At 37.4% G+C, this 19,830-nt stretch overlaps 2 protein-coding genes and 1 non-coding gene across 3 annotated transcripts; 1 reads left to right on the forward strand and 2 right to left on the reverse strand.

The window, feature by feature from the left end:
* Window positions 1-12,263: 12,263 nt before the first annotated feature.
* Window positions 12,264-15,107, reverse strand: rpl18a (ribosomal protein L18a). Its single transcript, XM_058408991.1, has 5 exons — window positions 14,988-15,107; window positions 14,047-14,226; window positions 13,399-13,528; window positions 12,725-12,834; window positions 12,264-12,411 (listed from the first exon to the last, which is right to left on the reverse strand). Exons 1-5 carry the CDS (start codon window positions 15,003-15,005, stop codon window positions 12,319-12,321), a joined length of 531 nt encoding a protein of 176 aa, XP_058264974.1. The 5' UTR covers window positions 15,006-15,107; the 3' UTR covers window positions 12,264-12,318.
* On the reverse strand, window positions 12,922-13,052 carry LOC131365322 (small nucleolar RNA SNORA68). Its single transcript, XR_009206628.1, has one exon. It is a non-coding gene; the product is annotated as a small nucleolar RNA SNORA68 (small nucleolar RNA).
* Window positions 15,108-16,707: 1,600 nt separating the features above from the next.
* On the forward strand, window positions 16,708-19,778 carry commd9 (COMM domain containing 9). Its single transcript, XM_058408332.1, has 6 exons — window positions 16,708-16,802; window positions 17,327-17,452; window positions 17,546-17,685; window positions 17,967-18,001; window positions 18,789-18,892; window positions 18,978-19,778. Exons 1-6 carry the CDS (start codon window positions 16,752-16,754, stop codon window positions 19,113-19,115), a joined length of 594 nt encoding a protein of 197 aa, XP_058264315.1. The 5' UTR covers window positions 16,708-16,751; the 3' UTR covers window positions 19,116-19,778.
* The last annotated feature ends 52 nt before the right edge of the window (window positions 19,779-19,830 follow it).

Raw genomic sequence — 19,830 nt, forward strand, 5'->3', positions numbered from 1 at the left:
TAATTACAACAATATGAACATAAAATGTACACTGCAATTTTTATTTATTTATTTATTTATTTTCTAAATATCAAGGAATAAATACAGATTTACTTCCAGCTGCAAAGAACCAAATTCTTTTAGTGTTTCTAGAATGTTCCCCTTTGTTGGTGCAGTTTACTGTCAGACCGCATCCATGCCACGACTCCCATAACTCGCAGCCCAGGAGCATCACATGACCTCCAATCCCTGCTTCATATACGTCCTTCCTTTAAATACCCTGTCGCTTTGCAAAGTCTTGCTCCAGCTGAATGCTGTAATGCTGGTAGATTGTCAGTGAAAGTAGGCATTGGACACCTTTAGAGAATGTCTAACAAAACGAAGAATAACAAAACTAGTGCTAGACATTTTCTGTTCTCACACAGAAGCTCAAAATTAGATTCAGATTAGAATACTATTTGAAAACCAGAAGGGATTTTCACACTGAGCTTAACCCTGAGTTCTGGAGTTCTAAACCCTGCTTTTAACCCCAGATACAGGTTCATGCTTGTTAATTAAGAAGCGGGGTTCACATGGCTTTTTATCTGGGGTTATGAAACCCTGCTCTGATGCTTCTGCAGTGCCGAACATGTACAGTGTGAAGAAATGCGGTGTTACAATGTTACCTCTATTTGCTTAGCAACAGAAACTCAATCAGAAACTAAACAATGCATGTTTCACATCACATGAAAATCAGGGTTCAGTTCGGCTCAGTAGATAGAGATGTCATGCGACAAAACAAATATGCAAATAAGAAGAAGGTTAATCCTGGATTTAGAAATATACACTGTGAAACATCAGATTATGAAGAGTTAGGATTAATAGTTAATCCCAGGTTAAGTATAAGCAGTGTGAAACCTCAAACTACACAACCCAGGATTATGCTCAGCTGGAGTTTATAATCACACAGGGGAAATATTTCAAGTGTAAAAGATCAAGACATGAAAGGGCAATGAGTTAGTAGGGAACACAGTCAGTAAGTATAAAGCATTGTTACCTCAGAGAGAGACAGAGAGAGAGAGAGAAAGAGAGAGAGAGAGAGAGAGAGAGATTGATGAAGGGCATTCTCCAGGATGTTTTATGAAGGAGCCGCAACCTAAAGGCCAGCCAAGGGCACGAGTCACTGATAGGCCTCTAAGGAGAGCATGTTCCATGTTACTCCACTTTCCTGATGCCAGGTGCATGCCTTCAGACCAAACCACAGCACGGTGGGTAAAAATCAGAGTGACAGCCAGCAACAATATCGCTCTTATTCTTTCTGTCTCTCCTATTAAACTTTTAAGTAATCTGAAGACACCGTTTATTCTTCCCTGTTTCACCATTCGAAAGTCTTTCTTCTGCTAATCCAAGCTAAACATTTTTTTTGGTTCAAATAAAAATACTCTATGACATATTTTTTTAAGTACAAATCCTAATAAATTAATTAAGTAATACTTTTGGATTGAAAGAAAGAACAAGCGAAAGGACGAATCGACATTTAATACATATACATAAACATGGGACGTTTCCAAGTATCGTCAACTTGTAATAAATACGTCAAAACGTTCTGCCATTTATTAAAAGTGTAAAACACTGTCAACACTTGTTAAATATGTGGAGTCGGTTTGGCACGTGAAAACGTTCTCTGAGGTTTTTGTTCACGTCTGAGCCTTTCCAAGATTTTTCTCGAACGTTTGTCCAGGACTGTAAGGGACTGTCAGCGTACAGATTAATATTCCTTAATGTTAAAATTCTGTCTTTGTGCTCTCTAAACTCCCTGTTTCAACTTATTTTGGACTGTATGACTTTATTCTAACAAATGACATTTGCATCATAAATAAACACTATTACAGGTTACAGTGACTTCGATTTTGCATTCTTATCTAATTTAATACAGCAGTTTTCATTACAAACGGTGTTAGTGCCAACAACGAGTGCAAATGGTTGAATTACTGAATTTTCTTAGTATTTGTTTAATCACTTTTTTTTTTGCAGTAATGACACAAAGAATTTAATAGAATCCAAGTTTGTGTAAAACCTTATGATCCATTTTATATCAGATCGTCTGATCTCACTCTTCAGTTGAAGAGATTATACATGAAATCTGATTGTTTGTACAGAACAGTTAACATGAATAATATCACACATTTGTTTATATTAAATAAGGACCTGGAAATATTAAATATTCAAAATTCTAAAATGTTTTATTGTTTCCAGTATGAATTTAAAATTTAAAAAAATTCCAGTGTAGACACAGACTGTAAATTGAATCTAGCTTTTATACATTTAATAAATCAGAAAAATGCTTAAGTAATAATATCTTAATATGTATATTTTCTTATGAAGAAAGCTTAACGGTGAGTCTGTTTGACTTACACCTACAGGGCTGGAGGTTCGATTCTCACCTCCTGTGTGTCTGGAGTTTGTGGGTTCCTTCTGTGCTTCCTCTTCCAGTCCAAAGACACACACTGTAGGCTGATTGGCATCAATAGATTGTCCGGTGAGTAAGGGTGTGTGTGATTGTGCCCTGTGACAAGCCGTTGCCCTAGCCAGGGTTTCCCCCTCATTGTGCCGTGTGTCCTCTGGGAAAGACTCCAGGCCCGGTGTGCCTCTACAGAGTAGCTCTACAGAAACACTACAGAAAATGGATGAATGAATTTTCTTCTGAAGCTGTTATTACAATAGTCTGGATCATCTGTTACAAAAGTATAAGAAATGATTAAGAACATGTCCCTCTGTCTGTGTGGGTTTCCTCTGGGTATTTCTGTTTCCTCCTCCAAAAAATACAAAACAGCAGTTTCTTTGAATTTTCACTGGAGCATGTGATTCCCGGCGTCTTTTCCACCTCTTCCTGGGAATCACACCGAATCTGTTTCCACTCTGGCCAGGATTAAGGTCTTAAAAGAAAAGCACGATTCGATCAATTAGCATGTAATAGAAAGAGATCAATCTGTTTTGAGTAGAAGTGAGCTTTTTTTTTTTATTATTTTCAACAGGAACATGTTCCACTTTTTCCCCCCCATTAATATCACTTTGGCTAATGTACAAACTGCTGTTGAGGGAGATGTGAGTTTAACTGGGTGCAAAGCTTTAAACACACACCATTTCACACACACTGTTTTTTTGTATGATTTAACCGGGCTTTATTTATACAACTTAGAGGGAACTGTGGGTTCCATTTGGAAGAATTTTTCTCATGATTGTCTCGTTTATTTTAGCTTGCCTGTTTCTGCTCCTCAAATTAGAATTTAAAAACGAGGTTATGTCTCTCGCTCTCTCTCTTCTCCACAGGAAATGTCCTCCACAAATTAGCTATCCAAACATCATTCTCAAAACGGACAAATTGAATAATTTGCCCCAATTCCCTGGGCAAACACACACTTTCACGCATGCTGATAGGATTAACTGTGTGCGCTGAGGTGTGGGCAGATTTCTCAAGCCAATATTTTAGGATTTCTAATCCAACATTCTTTGGACTCGACCAGCTAGCCGCCCATGCCACTCTAATTAACTTATAACCACTACATTATTGCCACTGAGCCCTTTGAGTCCAGGCATCTCTTTCATGTGTGTGTGTGTGAGAGAGCGAGAGAGAGAGAGAGAGAGAGAGAGACATGGGGATCATTAGGACATAAATAAAACCTCATTTACATTCACAGATCTGTCTCTTTTGGAGACATGAGGAATATAAAAAAGATTTCTGCTCTAATTTAATATCCAATTTTATTGGTCGCATGCACAATCATAGACAAAACAACATGGAGGGAAGTATACTTTCTTACAACTGTCCATATTATTAAAAAAAATCAAATCAAAGAGTAGGGTCAAAGCGTGGTGGTGGAGGGAGAGGTTAAATTTTTTTATTAAGATACAATTTTAAAAAAAGGAAATAGAATGGGAATGAAAGAGATAAAATAAGGTTTAACAGAATTAGATGTGCAAAATAGAGTAAGAGAAAATGAAATAAAGTGGATTAAAGTAGATTAAAGTGGATCCTCTTCTTCATCTTATCTTTTATTCAGTAACTGCCTTGTGCATGAATGAAATGCTCCTCTTTAGCTTTCTTTTCTCTACAGCAAATCTTTAGCCAAAGACAAACTAATAATACAACGACACCCGAAATTTACCTGTGTACATGTTACTAAAAATCCATCAAAAATGCAAATTTATTTTATAGCTAATCGTATTTAGCAGTTTCTTCAGCAGTTCTTTGTTCTATTTTGTTTAAAACTACTTGTATTTTGCTGAAATCACAAACACTCCTCGCAGTGAAGATACATATGTAATGATTATCTATAAGAGCTGTACTCATGTTTCACACACCTGACTCGAAGGTGCTGAATTTCTGTTGACATCACATGCATTGTCAGCTCAAATCTGTGGAAAATCTGAGGGGATTTTGAAAAATTGCTACACTGAAAATTGATTTGGCATTTATTTCTACGAACACAAATCCTAGAGGGACTGATTTAAGAGGATTCTTGCTTCCTGACTGGTTACAAAGCACTTCTAGCATAGTGGGGGGAAAATTTAGGGCTTTGCTGATTATAGTATTTGTACTAAGATATTATATAATGTTATTGATGTGGTAGAATTTTGGCTTTGTATTTTTGCCTACTAAACACCAGAGGATGTTTCTGAATAATCCCAGAAGAGTCATGCAGATGCTGTGGATTTGGAAAACAGAGGCGTGTCTCAGCATTACCACCTGGCACTATGATTTAACCCCAATATCACAGATAGGTTTATTAAAATTTAATGTTCCATTCCAAACTATGAAATGCCATAAATGCCAATAATACATACACAGACAATACTGTTCATTAAATAATAATAGTATCATCCATTTGTGCATAAAGAGTTTTATTTCCTCTCACAAAACATCACATCTTAAGGACTGATTTATTTGTGAATAAAATTAATAAACTATTAAAGTTTTCTGTATGGAAGACTACACAGAATTAACCCAGAAATATTATTATTATTTAATATATTACTATTAGGATGCACTGGATCAAGTGCTATTTTAGCCAGTGAATAATTATGGTATCACAGATTAGATGTTTATTTCATTTTTGCCATATTCTCATGAATTAGGTTTATTTTATTATTATTATTTAATTGTCTCTTATGTTCTGTCTCCTACTTCTGATTTTTTAAGACTTAAAGGCAACCTCGGAGACTAATCTACAGTCAGAATACACTTTAAAAATAGACTTTTACAGCTTTGTAAGTCTGAACACATGTAACCATCTAACTGGAATTAAGTTTGAGTCTTTTAAGTCTGACTCTATGTGAATATGGCTTAATATGCATGACAAGGTGCAAATGTCCATGCTGAAAGTTTCAGATTTCCTCATTATATATTATATATTTTGTTAAAAGTAAAAAAAAATAAAAAATAAAGCAAATTAGATTACATAATACTAGACAAATGAATATAAATTTGTTCCCAGAAATGTCTATTGATTGATCTAATCTTAACATAAACGTAATCTGTAAGGTGTTTCGGGTTTCACACTTGAGATGTTCCCTACCAGGAAACAGTTTAGAAATTGCTTGCAACGCACATTCACCATGGAGAACATTAAAATAAGCTACAGTGTGCTTTTGCTCTTTCTTTTCCTCCCACTTGTCTGTGAAAATCAGGAGGCAGATATATTTTAGCGCCACTCTGGCGCGAGGATCCGGAGAGGCTGACTTTCCCTCTGTTCATCCTGTGGTCGCCTTTGGCAACGCATGCCAGAATTCCCCTGCTGTCAACCTGAAAGGCAGGGCCTTCTTTCTCTCTCTTCTTTTTTACTTAATGGATCAAAAATCCATTTGTGGAAAGGCTGCTGGATCTTTGGAACAAAAAACGAGGGTCAAGTTAAGCTCAATGAACATACTGAAACTACTGTATTCAACTCTCTCACCACACGGTAGACCAAGAGCCGGCTCCTGATAATGGCTGCTTTATTTGAGAATGTAAGGGGGACTTTTGTGAGAAACTGGTAAAGAGCCCCTTGCTGGCACAAACTGATACAGTTTAAGAACTCGTGAACATTAGTGATAATGGCTACATCATCACGTCCCATCATCGCGTAATGTTGGTGCTAAGGTCGCTCTGGCGTTTATGCTGAACATGAAACCAGGCTTAAAGACTTAAACAATATTACAAATGAGAAACACATCTCCAAAAAGGTTGGAGGGTTGATAGATGGGAAAGTGGACAGTTTGGGAAAGTTTTTATATCATGTACACCTTTCTAATTATTTATAACCTTGCATTAATAGAAATTCATACAGTACGAACTTCTAAACTTGCCTAATAAATAAAATAAATGAATACTTTTATTATGATATTCAGTTAACATTCCTTTATTTTTGATCCAAATTAATATTCGGTTAATATTCCTTTAAACAAATTATTCTGAAATCATGAAACCTTCCAGAATATCAACTCCTTAATATCCCAGGAGTTTAATAATAACAGTAATTACTAAAGAAAAATAACTAATAACAGAATAATAATTGGAGGATAATGAGTTAAAAATGAAAAGACTCTCTTTTGGGTATACAGAATACACAGGAATCCTTTTCCATGTTGGTTTCTCTGTCTGCTGTTGGATTGGCATGAGATATTAGCCCTGAGGCTGTAACTCATTGGAGGTTTTAAGTAAAAGGTCTAAAATATTGAAGTAAGGCAAAAAAAAAAAAAAAAAGTTAGACTGTATGTAATATAAATACCACCTCACAGTCCAAGACTATGGTTTGTACTTTTTTTATTGCACGTCCAGCAAAATGCTCTTGAAAACTGGGCAAGTTCAAATCAAATCAATCAAAATGGCTGCCATGGGCCGAAAGCTGCTGGCTGCGCAGGATCTCGCTCAGGTACAGTGTGGGAAAGACACTCATCTCTGTCAAGATACTGATAGTTCTGTTTGCATTTGGCCTCCACACTTTCCGCTGACCAAGGCATTATATATATTTATATATATATATACGGAAAAAATGGAAAATACTATGAAAACACGTCCTGACATGGTTACAGGGTGCTTTTATATTCACCCATGAACCTCTGTCTCTTCAGATCTTCTACAGATATCAACAATATTACTGATTATTAATATTACTGCATTGTCTCATACTTTACACTGATATGTTTCTATTGATCAGTGTCCAAAAATTCATTTGAATAGATGAACAATGGAGATTGTCATGGAATATAGGGGCAGTGGTAGATCAAGTGGTTAAGTGGGTTGTTGATCAGAAACGCACCAACAGTTTTACTTCTTGCACTGTAGAGTTACCAATAGTATTATACCTTTGTATCACAAAGGGATCACACCCGAATCACACCTGAAATTTACTTTTGTACATGTTATTAAAATGATCTAAAGTCATCTGAACAGGCATCTCTTCAGGGCCAGTTTCTGAGTTCAAAAGTGACAAAGATACACATTACAGAACATGCTGGTGTTCCTCCAATGTACAGTAGAGAGGGGGTTTGATTCATCTAGCAGGTTAGGAATGACAAGCTTGGGAAAGAAAACACAGACACTTGTGGATATGTGCTGATGGCATGCCAGCTGTAGCTTTTAGGTTACTTCATTACTTTTGTAAAAGCATGGGATTTCTCCTAAAGTTCATAAGTGACTTTGACCTGCTTGGCTTCACTGTTGATATGCCTGCTTCTAAGCTTGCTGTCTTTTTCGAAACACTCATTAACACCTGGAGCATCTGTCAGTATGGTGTGTGACGGAGCCCAGTAAATAAAAGGTGTGAGCTGGTTGGTTTAGTGACGCAGAGAATTCTGGATGTTTTTTTGCAGAAAATCAAACAAATTCTTGGTTTGCTCTTACAATTTGCCCTGTTATCTATATTGAGATAGGAATGTTGTTGCAGTGACATTCATCTTGTTCCTCCAGACAGCTGAGGCCCATTCAAATGCCATCACAGCAAGCAGGGAGTTGGGTATCGGGTAAATTTGTCTTTATCAGTCTTCAAGAGAAATACAGTAAGTCCTACAGTAGGAAACCTTGGTAACTTGGAAGAATGTCTGGCATATTTGTCAGGTTAAGTGATGAAAAGCTTGCTGTATAAACTGGGCACCACTATGACAGTACTGGGATTCACCACTTGTTCTAGCTGGTTTCATGGTAGTCTTGTGTGGATGACAGAGATATGCTGGTGCTCTTCACTGATTACAGTCTTGGGAGTCAGTAAAGAGAGGGCTTGGAGGATTTCAGGGAAGGCCGCTGTGTCCGTGTTTTCTGCAAAGTCTTCTGTCATGAAGCAGCCAGGATCTCTAGGTGGAGGGAAGGTTCTTAGGCTTAGTCATTGTACTAAAATCAGTGTAGCAGGCAAACAACTCAGAAAAGTGAGGCAGGAATAAACTAGACAAGAAATGGTCAAAACACTAAATGTACAGATACTGAGACTGTAGGAGGAGATGACTTTGTCTTTTGAATGGAGACATGATGATGCTAAGAATACATTTCTATGCAGTGTTTCAATGGATGAAACTAAATTTAAAAGGCAAAATGCAAATTAAGCCAAATCTAGTGTAGTACACAAAGAGCTAAAAACAACGTTCCTCCACAACTCTGGTGCTACATAAAGAATACATGAAACAACACAGAACTAAGTACACTATAGACCTACATAGTAACACATAAAGCTTAAAGAGCAAGACAGTACAATACAATGGTTTGAATAGTCTTAGAGCCACCAGGGGGCCCTGTAAGAATTTTATGCTATCATTTCAATGCACTACAATGTGTTCTTCCCAACTTCATCTTCCCAACAATCACTCATCTTAAAGACCTTTATGGAACACTTATTGTTCCAGTTCCTGTTCTTGGATTGTATCCTGTCTCACTCGCTAACCTGAAATCTTCTAAATGAATCAATTCTAAAGAATCAATAAGAAGTGATTCCTATTGAGCACTGCAGTTTATCTTCTCATTTGGTCCGTGTTCTATATTTAGCGCAAAAATATTCGACTGCTTCTGTTCTTTCTGGTAGCTGAAATTCAAAGCGTCTCCAGTGTGTGACCTAATTACCCACTCCTAACCCTAACCATCAGTCATAAACACACGTACGCACCAAATCAAACACAACTGCCACGCACCACTGTACCGCCAAGCCAGCCATCGAAACTAAGAGCCTTTATGTGCTGTGGATTTTGTGGCCTGAGGCTCAGGCACATGGTACAAGGTTCCTGGAAAGTGCAGACCACAGGGGGATTCAAACACACACACATACACACATACAGCATACTGCATCATGCTGCACTCCACCGGTGCCCACAAAAAAACACCTGCCACCCACACTGACCAGACGTTGGTCAGCAAGAATTATACCCTCACCCCTTTAACCATCATCTCAACCAGTACCATATACTATAGTACAGTATAATCAACATGCTCCCATAACTCACTTCACCAGTTAGGAAAAAGTCGAGTTTGCCAAATTTTAATTCTCAAAAAAAAAAAAAAAATTGCAAGTAGGTGTATTACCATTTCACTGAAATATATGCTGTCACGTTATGTTTTAAGAAGGAAGCGACTGGTGTGGGAACAGGATATTCAGATACGTTTCTGTCATGACTAGTTTTTCACAACTGACGCAAAAAATCTGGTCTGCTACACGGCCTTAGATGTTCTGTGCAAACTTAAATTGAGCTTGTTGTCTAGCCGCTGTGAAAGTAATTGCATATTCGGAGCCTGTGATTCCCACATGTATTTATATAACACGTGTGTTCACGTATCTGCAAATGTGAGATACTGAAGCAGTGTTCATTGCGGATCTGACCGACAAGAGCACTTAATGTATTCGCTGTTTAATAAAAACTAAAATATATAAAAATAATAATATTATTATTACTAATAATAATAATAGTAATAATAATAGTAATAATAATAATAATAATAATAATAATAAAAACATGATAGACTGTATGAAACAGGACTGACAAGTCAACCAGTGAGAAAGTGTTAAACAAATAAACGATACATAACAAAATAAAACAAAATACGATAGTATTTTGTATCAAGTATAGACTTGATTCACTCAGAATATCTGCACTTTTTAAAAATAAAAATAAAGAATTGCATTTTTTTTCCCCTTGGCATTTTTCTAAAAATAAGTCCATTATAAAGCTGCATCATCACTGTCTCATGTATATGTGATAATGCTTTGGTAAAATTTTACCAAAAAATAATAATAATAATACATACCAGATGTTTACACTCACTGGACACTTTATTTTTCTTATCTTTATTTACACCTGTCTATTTGTCCCATCAGACAATCAGCAGTGCAGTGCATTAAAGCATGAAGGTACAAGTCAAGAGCTTCAGTTAATGTCCACATCGAACATCAGATGGTTAATGGGCTGGCTTGAGGAGTTCAGAAACTGTTGATCTCCTGGGATTTTCACACACGTCTTTAGAGTTTAGACAGAATGGAGAGAAAACTAAAAAAAATGCAGTAATCAGCAGTTTTCTGCTCGCTGGTGGTAAACAGAGTCATTTCTCATCAGCAGTGAGTCACTGATCACCCCCCCCACACACACACACACACAAACCATTCTATCTAAACTCTAGAGAACTCTTTTGTGCATTATAATCCCAGGTTTCTAAAATACTCAGACCACGAGCACCATTCTGTGTAAACTCTATTGTGCATGAATATTCCAGATTAGCAGTTTCAGAAATCCTCAAATCAGCCCATCAACCATCTGATGTGAACATTACTTGAAGCTCTTGACCTTCCCCATCATGATTTAATGCGCCACACCACTGCCACATGAGTGCACCAACGTCTAGGTCTACAGCTTCCTAATAAAGTGCTCAGTGAATTCAAAGCTAATAATTCATCATCTTTAATACAGACAATATTTTTCATCCTACCTTTCTGTTCCTCCATACTGTTAATTCTTTCCCTGATTTCTTCTTCCCAAAACAATTGCATTTGTGACACAAACACTCTAGTCGGAGCCTAAGATTTACACCAGTATAGAGTGTGTGTGTGTGTGTGTAGTTTCCCATAACATTCCAGTGACATAAGTGGAAAGAATCTTATTGGTTGGTTAATCCCTTCTTTAATTGATGGCATGTGTTACAGGACTGACTGATTTCATATATTTACATGTGGTTGTATATGATGATTAGAAATTGTCTCAATTTTTTTTGCATCGCCTGGAAATTCTAAACTGTTTCCCAGAATTTTGAATGCAAGTCATATATGATGGTAGAATGTGAAGCAAGATGTGTATTTTAGTCAAATACTGCCATCTTGTGGTGGGTTTTTCTAAAGCCTCCTTTTTTATGTTCATGGAAAGGGTTTTTTTTTGACAAAAACATTAAGAAATAAATAAAAATAAATTATGTATGCATATTTTTATACTTGTTTTATTTGTCTTCATTTATTGCAGCCTCCACACACCATATAACTATTTCTTTTATGATTTTACTAGTCTTCTATTTATTAATTTAGAATGGAGTAAGTTTTATCTTCTCAATTACTTTTGTTTTTAATATTTTTAAAAAAAAAATTTATTTAGCTCCTTCAGCACCTCAAACCAAACTCCTATTACTGATATAGTAATAATTAAATATATTAGTATAAAATGCACTGTTTAATCAGATCTATAGACTAAAGTTTTTGTTTAATAAAATGCAAATCAGTTTTTTAAAAATGAGTAAAGATTTCTACTGACTGTCCACTTAAAGAATCAGTCCATTGAACCACTTTTAAGAGATTTTAAGCTTTAGTAACACAAATTCATCTTTGCCAGTGTGTGTGTGTATTTATTTCTTGGCTTCCTTTCTAATCTAAATGCTTTTTGTTCTTTAACATGACTTACAACAGCCATTTGTTTAATGCTTTTTAGGTCTATTTATGCAGTTTATATAATTTCACAGGGACATTTTTGACCCTCAGTGGAGACCAAGAAGGAAACCAACATTAACACAACTGTCTTCACTGTCTGTGGAATATCTGTAAGCCATCTTTTTAAAACTAAGACATCCTACCAAACATCTTAGGATGCTACCTACTCGCAAAGACACGAGAAAGCATTAGGCTTCGTTAAAGGCTCAGATGAACAAGCTGACTTTTCTCCACATCTAGATTTACTAAGATGTTCGGCATGAAATACAATGAATTTGTCATGAGTTAATGTGAGACTTTTTTTATCATCTATAGCATTTTCTACATACTATAAGTATAAATTACACTTCCACACATCCTGCCAAAAAAAAAAAAAAAAGACAAATGTTTAATTTTATGATTTTTTTTAATTTCCCAATGAACAGGACTGAAAACATACACTTTAGAAGAATGTTTTTGGCCTCCTGGTGGTGAAGCGGGGCTTGTGCTGGCGACGCAGGACCCTGTGGGGCAGAGGGAACTTGATCTTGGAATCCTGTTGGATGAAACATGAATGTTAACCAGAAATCACGTTCGCTTCATGAGTCGATGGCCTGTGTGGCAGGATGTCGCCAGTTTTCAAAGCCGCCAGATTTTAAGACAATGCACTTGATCTGGAAGAGGTACCTGGCCTGGTTCTTACTCTCGCAGGCATAAAAGCTGAACTGGCAACAGAACCAGTCCAGTGAGAGACCTGCTGATTAGCTGCACTGAACATGTGCATCAGGATCTCAGAGCTGAGCTTTTTCATAGATGCTAAACAATTACAACTCAACCTGCAGGAGAATGAGAGAAGAACAAACACTTACGTGGAACTGCTTGATGGCGGCTCTGCGACACTTGTTGGCTGGGATCACCTGCACTTTCATAATCTGAATGGCATGAGCACGAGCACGGTGACGAGCTCCCATGTCACGGTCTAAACAAAATTTAAAAAAATTTTTAAAAAGCGCACAGTATGAGGAAAAACATCAACCAAGTCCAAATCGTTATGATCCCAAAAGTATGATGTTGAGCCTTGAATTCACTTCCAATGGCACATAAGAGCTTATGAAAGGCGACAAGGCCCTGTTTCTTTGCGCACACATAGCAAGAGCATTATACACAGACACAATGATCTTTGGGTTTGTGTGCAGATTTTTTCCTATTAATGTCCCTGTCCAAGTCATGTAGTCATGGTACCTGTCTTCATGATTTTGTATTCACAGGAAAAAAAAGAAAAAAGAAAACAAAACAAGCTCTGACGTAGGATGAACTTTTGAATATTTTGGCAAAATGACCACGCATCTTGGCCCAGATCTATCATAACACATTCAGCTGAAACCCTCTTTGCTATACCTGAATTAAACATGAGTACAGCCATCAGAGCAGGGAATGAAATTTTATTGGTAGAAAAATCCTGTATTTGCAATTACGCCAAATCAAATATCTTTCAATAAAAATAATTTTTTAAAAATCTGACATCCTGAAGGAACTGACTTACAGCACTGGGTAACAGCTCCGGAGGTGGTGAGGTCTCTGTACTCACGGTACATGTTGTGTGTACCACTGCGGGAGTCATAACGCAGCCAGATGCCAAAGTTCTTCACCTTCAGGGGAGATTTCTCATGGACCTATGGATGAGAGGGGGAAAGTCAGAATAGGACATGGTTTTATTTAAACACCACGATAATGCAGCACAACATTCTGCAAATATACAGCAATCAAATTCCTAATCTTTCCTCAAAGTTGAAAGCTGACAGACTGAAACTCCTATTTTTAGGATTTATATAAAAAGATTCCATGTGCTGACTTTATAATCAGCTTGTCTGACCTCGAAGCACTATTTGAACAGGTTAAGCCCTAATTTTACTTCTTTCTAATTCTTGATAAGGTACAGTCCAGGATCCATCTGCATATTTGCTGCTAAGCTTTAGGTTAGCACTTCCAACATTAGTATATTTTAATTATTTTTATTTTTTGATTTTATTCCACACTAGAACGGCATACTGGTCCTTCACTGCCCATTTAGAAATTACTGTACTAAAATGGATTTCACTAATGCTGATTAACAATATAGTATATACTCACTAAACTTGACAAACTATTTTTTACTGCAATCAATGCACCAGCATGCAGTCTGTATCCATACCAGGCCACAGTACGCAATCTCTCCAGAAGCCTTCTTCATCTTCCTCAGCTGGGAGACGAAGTACCAGAAGCGAGACTTGGCCACCACATGGTTTGGGGCGAAGATCCTCATACGGTACAGAGGAGGAGCCGGGTTCTTGGCAGAGGGCAACAGACGCCCAACAACTTTGTACTCCCTAAGCTGGAGGCAGAAAAGATGTGTTCAGTTTTATTACAAGCTTAATACAATAAGATAAATGTTTTAATATATAGAATATGAGGTTAGAACTTTGTTAAAGAGTGACATGGCAAGGATCCAGCTTTAGAGCTGCCTGATCTAGGAAACCAGGAGCACCAGTGATGCTCAAATATTCACCTCTCGAGAGAAATATACATAAATAAACCGAACTATTAACAAGGAAGGATCAAGAAGAGAAATCTGGGCTTGATGAGCACCTTATCACGACAAATCAATCTGATTCTTTCAATCACCTTCGTAAAGAGGTGCAGGGCGTTCTTAAAGCCATCTTTTTACACTACAACAACCTCCTAACAGGAACATTCAATAAAATCAGAGTCTACAGAATTATACTGTACTTAACGCGTGCACGCGCACACTCTCGCGCGTTCACTTCCTATGCCCATCATTCAGAGAAAACATTCACTCGCTTTTGCTTAAATATTATTCTATAAAACTGGTCTGCAATGCGAACTGAACTATATTTCCTATATTTGAGTCAGGGTTTAATAAGAATAACCCGGCGACGAACACCACATGGCTGTCGACACATTGTCGGCCGCCATGTTGCAACCCTAACAGGCCCGCTAAATTAAGTACTTTATAGCGCGTTTAATTCACATACTCGACCAGAAACAAGTCTGTAGGAGTCTTACAATGTGTTATAACGCATAAATTCCAATCTACAGTGAACAATATTCGCTTAAAACCGATAAATTACGTACTGTGCCAGACGCCTTCATGGTGTCTCGCTGACTGCCACTGTGAAAAAGGAAGCAACAGGGCGGAGCGACGCTACGTCAAGCCGCCGCTGGTCTTCTTCTACTGCTGTGCTGCGCAGACCGAAAACACGTTTACGCGCCACCTAGCGTTTATTTTGTTTCATTACAATTATTATTATTATTATTATTATTATTATTATTATAAAGTTACTACAGAGTTTACAACAACCCTCTTTGTTTACAGTTCTCCTATTCTGCACATTGCACTGTATAACTTATTATATAGAATGTATACTGCTCTGCGCTATTTTGTGTATCTGTCCTGTACTGTACTGTTTTGTTTTGTATTGTCTGTTGCACTGTCTTGTATTGTCTGTCTTTTTGTCTCGCACTGTATGCACTAAATTGCACACATTGCACTTCATGTGGCTAGGACAACTTACTTTCAGTCCTTATCTCTGTGCTGTTATGTAGCTCTATGGTTTTTTTTGTTATATATATATATATATATATATATATATATATATATATATATATATATATATATATATATATGTATATAAACATGTACATTAGGTTGATTGGTAATTCTAAATTGCCCATAGGAGTGAGTGTGAGTCTGTGTGGTTGTCTGTCTGTATGTGTGGCCCTGTGATGAACTGGAGACCTGTCCAGGGTGTACCCCTACCTTTCGCCCAATGTGTGCTGGGATAGGCTCCAGCAGATCCCCGTGACCCTAAGTAGGAATAAAGCGGGTATAGAAAATGGATGGATGGATATAGCAAAAGGGTCCTGGAGAAATGTTGTTTAATTTCACTGTGTACTGGGACAGCTATATATGGCTGAAATTAAATAAAAGCTTCTTGACTTGTCTTGACTTGTTCTTGTTGTCTGCATTATCACAAGTCTGATATATTGTGTAATTATAAAAGGTGTTTTTAATTAATATTTATTGATCACTGTCCTGTGCCTTATTTCCATATGCTTGTTTGTACAAGAAATATCAGTAAAAACACTTTGCCTTTACTGATTAATCATAGGTATCAGCATAGTGTCAAAACTGAACGTGAAAGAAGATAATAAAGGAATGCAAATACAATCATACACATAGGCAATATGAGATTTCTTGTTATAACAGACTGCATTAATTAATGTTACAGCTATTATAGTAATTATTACAATATAGTAATTATAGTAATTATAGAGCTACCTTTATACAAAAGAGTAACTGATCCCAGAGAATCTTCTTAATAAGCCACAAACCAGAACAGGTACAATAACTCTAAATGTAAATGAATATTATATTGTTAATTAGTAAGAATGGGTTAGAAGAAAGAGTAAGATGTCTTGAAAATGATCAGTCATAGCTAGGCAAAGAAAGACAACCACCGGTCATAACATTGCATAATAATTTTGTCAGGTCGAGAATAAATGACTACGAAAAGCAGGGCTGGGATTTGCTCAGGAAAAGAATCGATTCTTTATTTCAATGCCTTAAAGACTCGAGAGTCGACTCTGAATCTTTGTACTCGATTCTATAAGTGACAGTATGAGTAGTTTGCCCCACCGTCACGTCCATCCCGAGATAATCCATACCAGTAGCATTATGTTGAAATAAATTTCTTTATGTTTAATGGATATGAAAAAAAAGATTGTGTGGAATTGTCTGTTCACTTGGAGTCAGTATCGGAGTTGACTCGTGTTGAAGCCGAGGTTTGCCGAGTGAGCGCTGTTAAGTCACGTGACAGTCACGTTAGTAAGCGCAAGATGGCTCCTTTAGCAGGAGAACACTTCAGTTCATTACAGCTTTTATTAAAGGTATCGCACATACAGCATTTTGGGATAAACTCAGGAACACAACTGGAATCTTCTGAAGGTGTTGTGTGCTCGATAACAGATATTAGGAGCATATAGTGCGGGATAAACTCTAAACGCGTAACAATTGCATGATTTCCCTGTCTGTCTGTTTATCTCTGTCTCTGTCTGTGTAAAAAGCGAGTATCTTGGTTTATGTACGTTTTCTTTAAAATAAAATATGATAAAATCATGCAAATTACAAACGTTGTCAAATGTACTAGGTTAGGCTGGGAAACATCTAATTGTCTGTGTAGAATGTGCAGGAAAATTGCTTGATTTTCAGGAAGTGTGGGAGATGTGAGGTGTGTGTGTGTGTGTGTGTGTGTTCAGTAAGCAGTTCCACTTTCAGGCTTGTCTAAAGTCCTGCTGTTGTTCTCCAGAGTGATTTTGTTCACGGTGTGATTCTACATCCTCCCTGTACTACATGGTGCTTTATTAAACCTGCACATTGTTTCCAAACAAATGAGAGAGTTGTTATTTTTAAGGCTCCATCGAAAGATGTTGTGCGACAGATCTGCACGGACAGTTTCCCTGCACGAGCGCACGAGTCCCAGAGTCTGATAGACAGCACAGCTCGCGCGCTGTCCGTGTCCAGCACAGAGGCCATGCAGGTGCGATCGATTGATTGAATGATTTGCAGCAATAAACTTCTAATCATCCTCTGTTATGATTATAGGTTATTGACCCAAGTATCTGTTCCTCAGGTCTTGACCGCATTTCACGTGCTTTCGCATCACGTGATGTTCCACAATTTTACAGCACCGGAACAGATCCAGTCTCTTTTCCCAGCTACGTTTCACTCGAACCTCAAAAATCTCATCACCAAGATCCTGCTGGAGCAAAGGTGACTCTAAAGCTGGTGTTCATTCGTTAGCAATAAAACAGCCTTCACAGTTAGATTTTTTTGTATATTTCTGTATATTTTTTAGTTAGTAATCTTTATTTAACTAGAAACAAAACTCTTTTACAAGAGTGGCTGGACCAAGAAGGTCAGGAAAAGACAACAACAACACTGATCATATTATGAAAGAATGAATAAATATCACCGCTTTTCCAGAGAGGGGGGAGTTATTATAATAATAAATAAATACATGTATTGATTTGTGTTACTCTGTTTTATTTCAGTGTGACGTGGAGAAATGAGGCTTTGTCCAGTCAGAGTGAGTATCTTTCAAGTTCCTCTAGTCCATATCTCATGTGTTTGTATGAAATCGATCCTCTTCGTGCTTCAGGGTGATGTGATGCGGCACAGTGTGAACCAGACAGCCTTTAACACTCCAAAGTGGATTATTTTCATGTAACTGTGCAGTCCATCGTCTGTTATTCTGTTCATACTACAATATTTTGCTAATGAATTGCAATTTGCTAATTAGATAATGAAGGGCACGTCAGATGTTTTCAGTTTTAAAGGTGTGGAACAATCTGAGAGACAAGTTATCACTTACACTATAGTGCTGTGTCAGTCATTCCCTCACCAGCATCTTTTTATTCTCTCTCTCCCTTTCTCTCCTCTCTCTCTCACTCTCTTTCTATCCTCTCCTCCTCGCCCCTCTTATCCCTCCACCACCACCACCACCCCTCTATCTCTCTCTAAAAGAAGTGAGAAACCAGAAACATCCTGGGGAAAGTTTCCTCAGGTTTCCTCCTTCTATAAACTTTAAATACATATCTATTAAAAAAATCACCATATCCATGACTATATGCTTTGCTTTGTTAAACAGCATATTTTAGATCTGTTTTATTGTTAGTCTTTGATGAAGTGTAGCACATTCCCCTCTACACACACACACACACACTTTATAAGCCATTACTTTGGAAACAATAACATGTGAGAACAAGTGCATGGATACTAAGCTAACACACACGTGACACCCAGAACTATTTCACTGTCCATGCAGAAATAAGGAACACCTTCTGACCAATCATTATTCTGTGTTTGTGTCGCAGTCTCTCTGCCACGCCTCACAGACTTGGAGTGGAGGGTGGACATGAAGATGGCATCTGACTCCGTGAGCCGCATGGCTGTGCCTACTTGTATCCTGCACATGAAGGTATGACGGATCGAGCTCTAAAATCCTCTGAGACTGCAGTAAGAGGAAATAATTCAATAAATAATATGATCTCTTTTGTGTACAGATCCAAGATGGAGGAAACACCAGCAGCAGCACAAGCGAGTCTTCAGTCACTGTGGAACTGAGCAAAGAAACTTTGGACACAATGCTAGATGGACTGGGACGCATCCGGGACCAGCTCTCTGCCGTGGCTGGGAAATAGGACCATGTTGATAACGGATCATTACATTTGTGTAGCGCACACACGTGGAGGACTAAAAAAAAAACACAAGATACATGCTAGTCTTTTTTGTAACATTCAGCATCCAGTGGATTTATCCATTTCCTTCTCATGAAATCATAATCTATTTCACGTTTTTTGACAACACGTTATAAACCTTGCCTGTGTATGTAAAATCAGCTCTAGAATTATTGGCACCCGAAAACAAAAATTTTCCCCCTAAATTGACTTCTACAAGATGTTAAATTTCTCCTCTGTTGTGAGCTTCATCTAATAAAACCACAGCCATTTCTATTCATCGTTACCAAAGGTACCAGTAATTCTGGAGCTGACTGAATGACTGAGTAATGAAAAACACTTAAACATTAAAATTCAGGAGAACTGGATTCATTTCTGTATGTTGATTGATCTAAAGTAGATACATGTTTATAGATTTGGAGGTAAGAAGTGATGCTGTGTTTATGGTTGATGTTGATTTGGTGTCACTTCCTGAGCTCGGAGTTGGGACAAGTTCTTGAGGAGGGATTCCAATTTGTGGGAGTGATTTGTATGGATTTTCCTTATTGAAGGTTTGGAAGTAATTCAGTCAAATGCAGCATTAATACTGTAAAAATTGTGATTAAATATTAAAGAAACTGGTCTTAATTCATCCATTCATCCATAAACAGAAGATGGGATTCTTAAAAAATACTAATGA

This window comes from Hemibagrus wyckioides, linkage group LG14, assembly GCF_019097595.1.
Source record: "Hemibagrus wyckioides isolate EC202008001 linkage group LG14, SWU_Hwy_1.0, whole genome shotgun sequence".
Classification (NCBI taxonomy): domain Eukaryota; kingdom Metazoa; phylum Chordata; class Actinopteri; order Siluriformes; family Bagridae; genus Hemibagrus; species Hemibagrus wyckioides.

Excerpts from the sequence above, each read along its gene's own strand:
- rpl18a (XM_058408991.1), bottom strand. Across the intron at positions 13,529-14,046 it reads AGATTGCGTACTGTGGCCTG|GTCCATGAGAAATCTCCCCT; the intron begins GTATGGATACAG and ends TCTCATCCATAG. Across the intron at positions 12,835-13,398 it reads CGGAGCTGTTACCCAGTGCT|ACCGTGACATGGGAGCTCGT; the intron begins GTAAGTCAGTTC and ends AATTTTGTTTAG.
- commd9 (XM_058408332.1), top strand. The coding sequence starts at position 16,752 with ATGGCTCCTTTAGCAGGAGAACACTTCAGTTCATTACAGCTTTTATTA. Across the intron at positions 18,002-18,788 it reads TGAGGCTTTGTCCAGTCAGA|TCTCTCTGCCACGCCTCACA; the intron begins GTGAGTATCTTT and ends TTTGTGTCGCAG. Across the intron at positions 18,893-18,977 it reads CTTGTATCCTGCACATGAAG|ATCCAAGATGGAGGAAACAC; the intron begins GTATGACGGATC and ends TTTTGTGTACAG.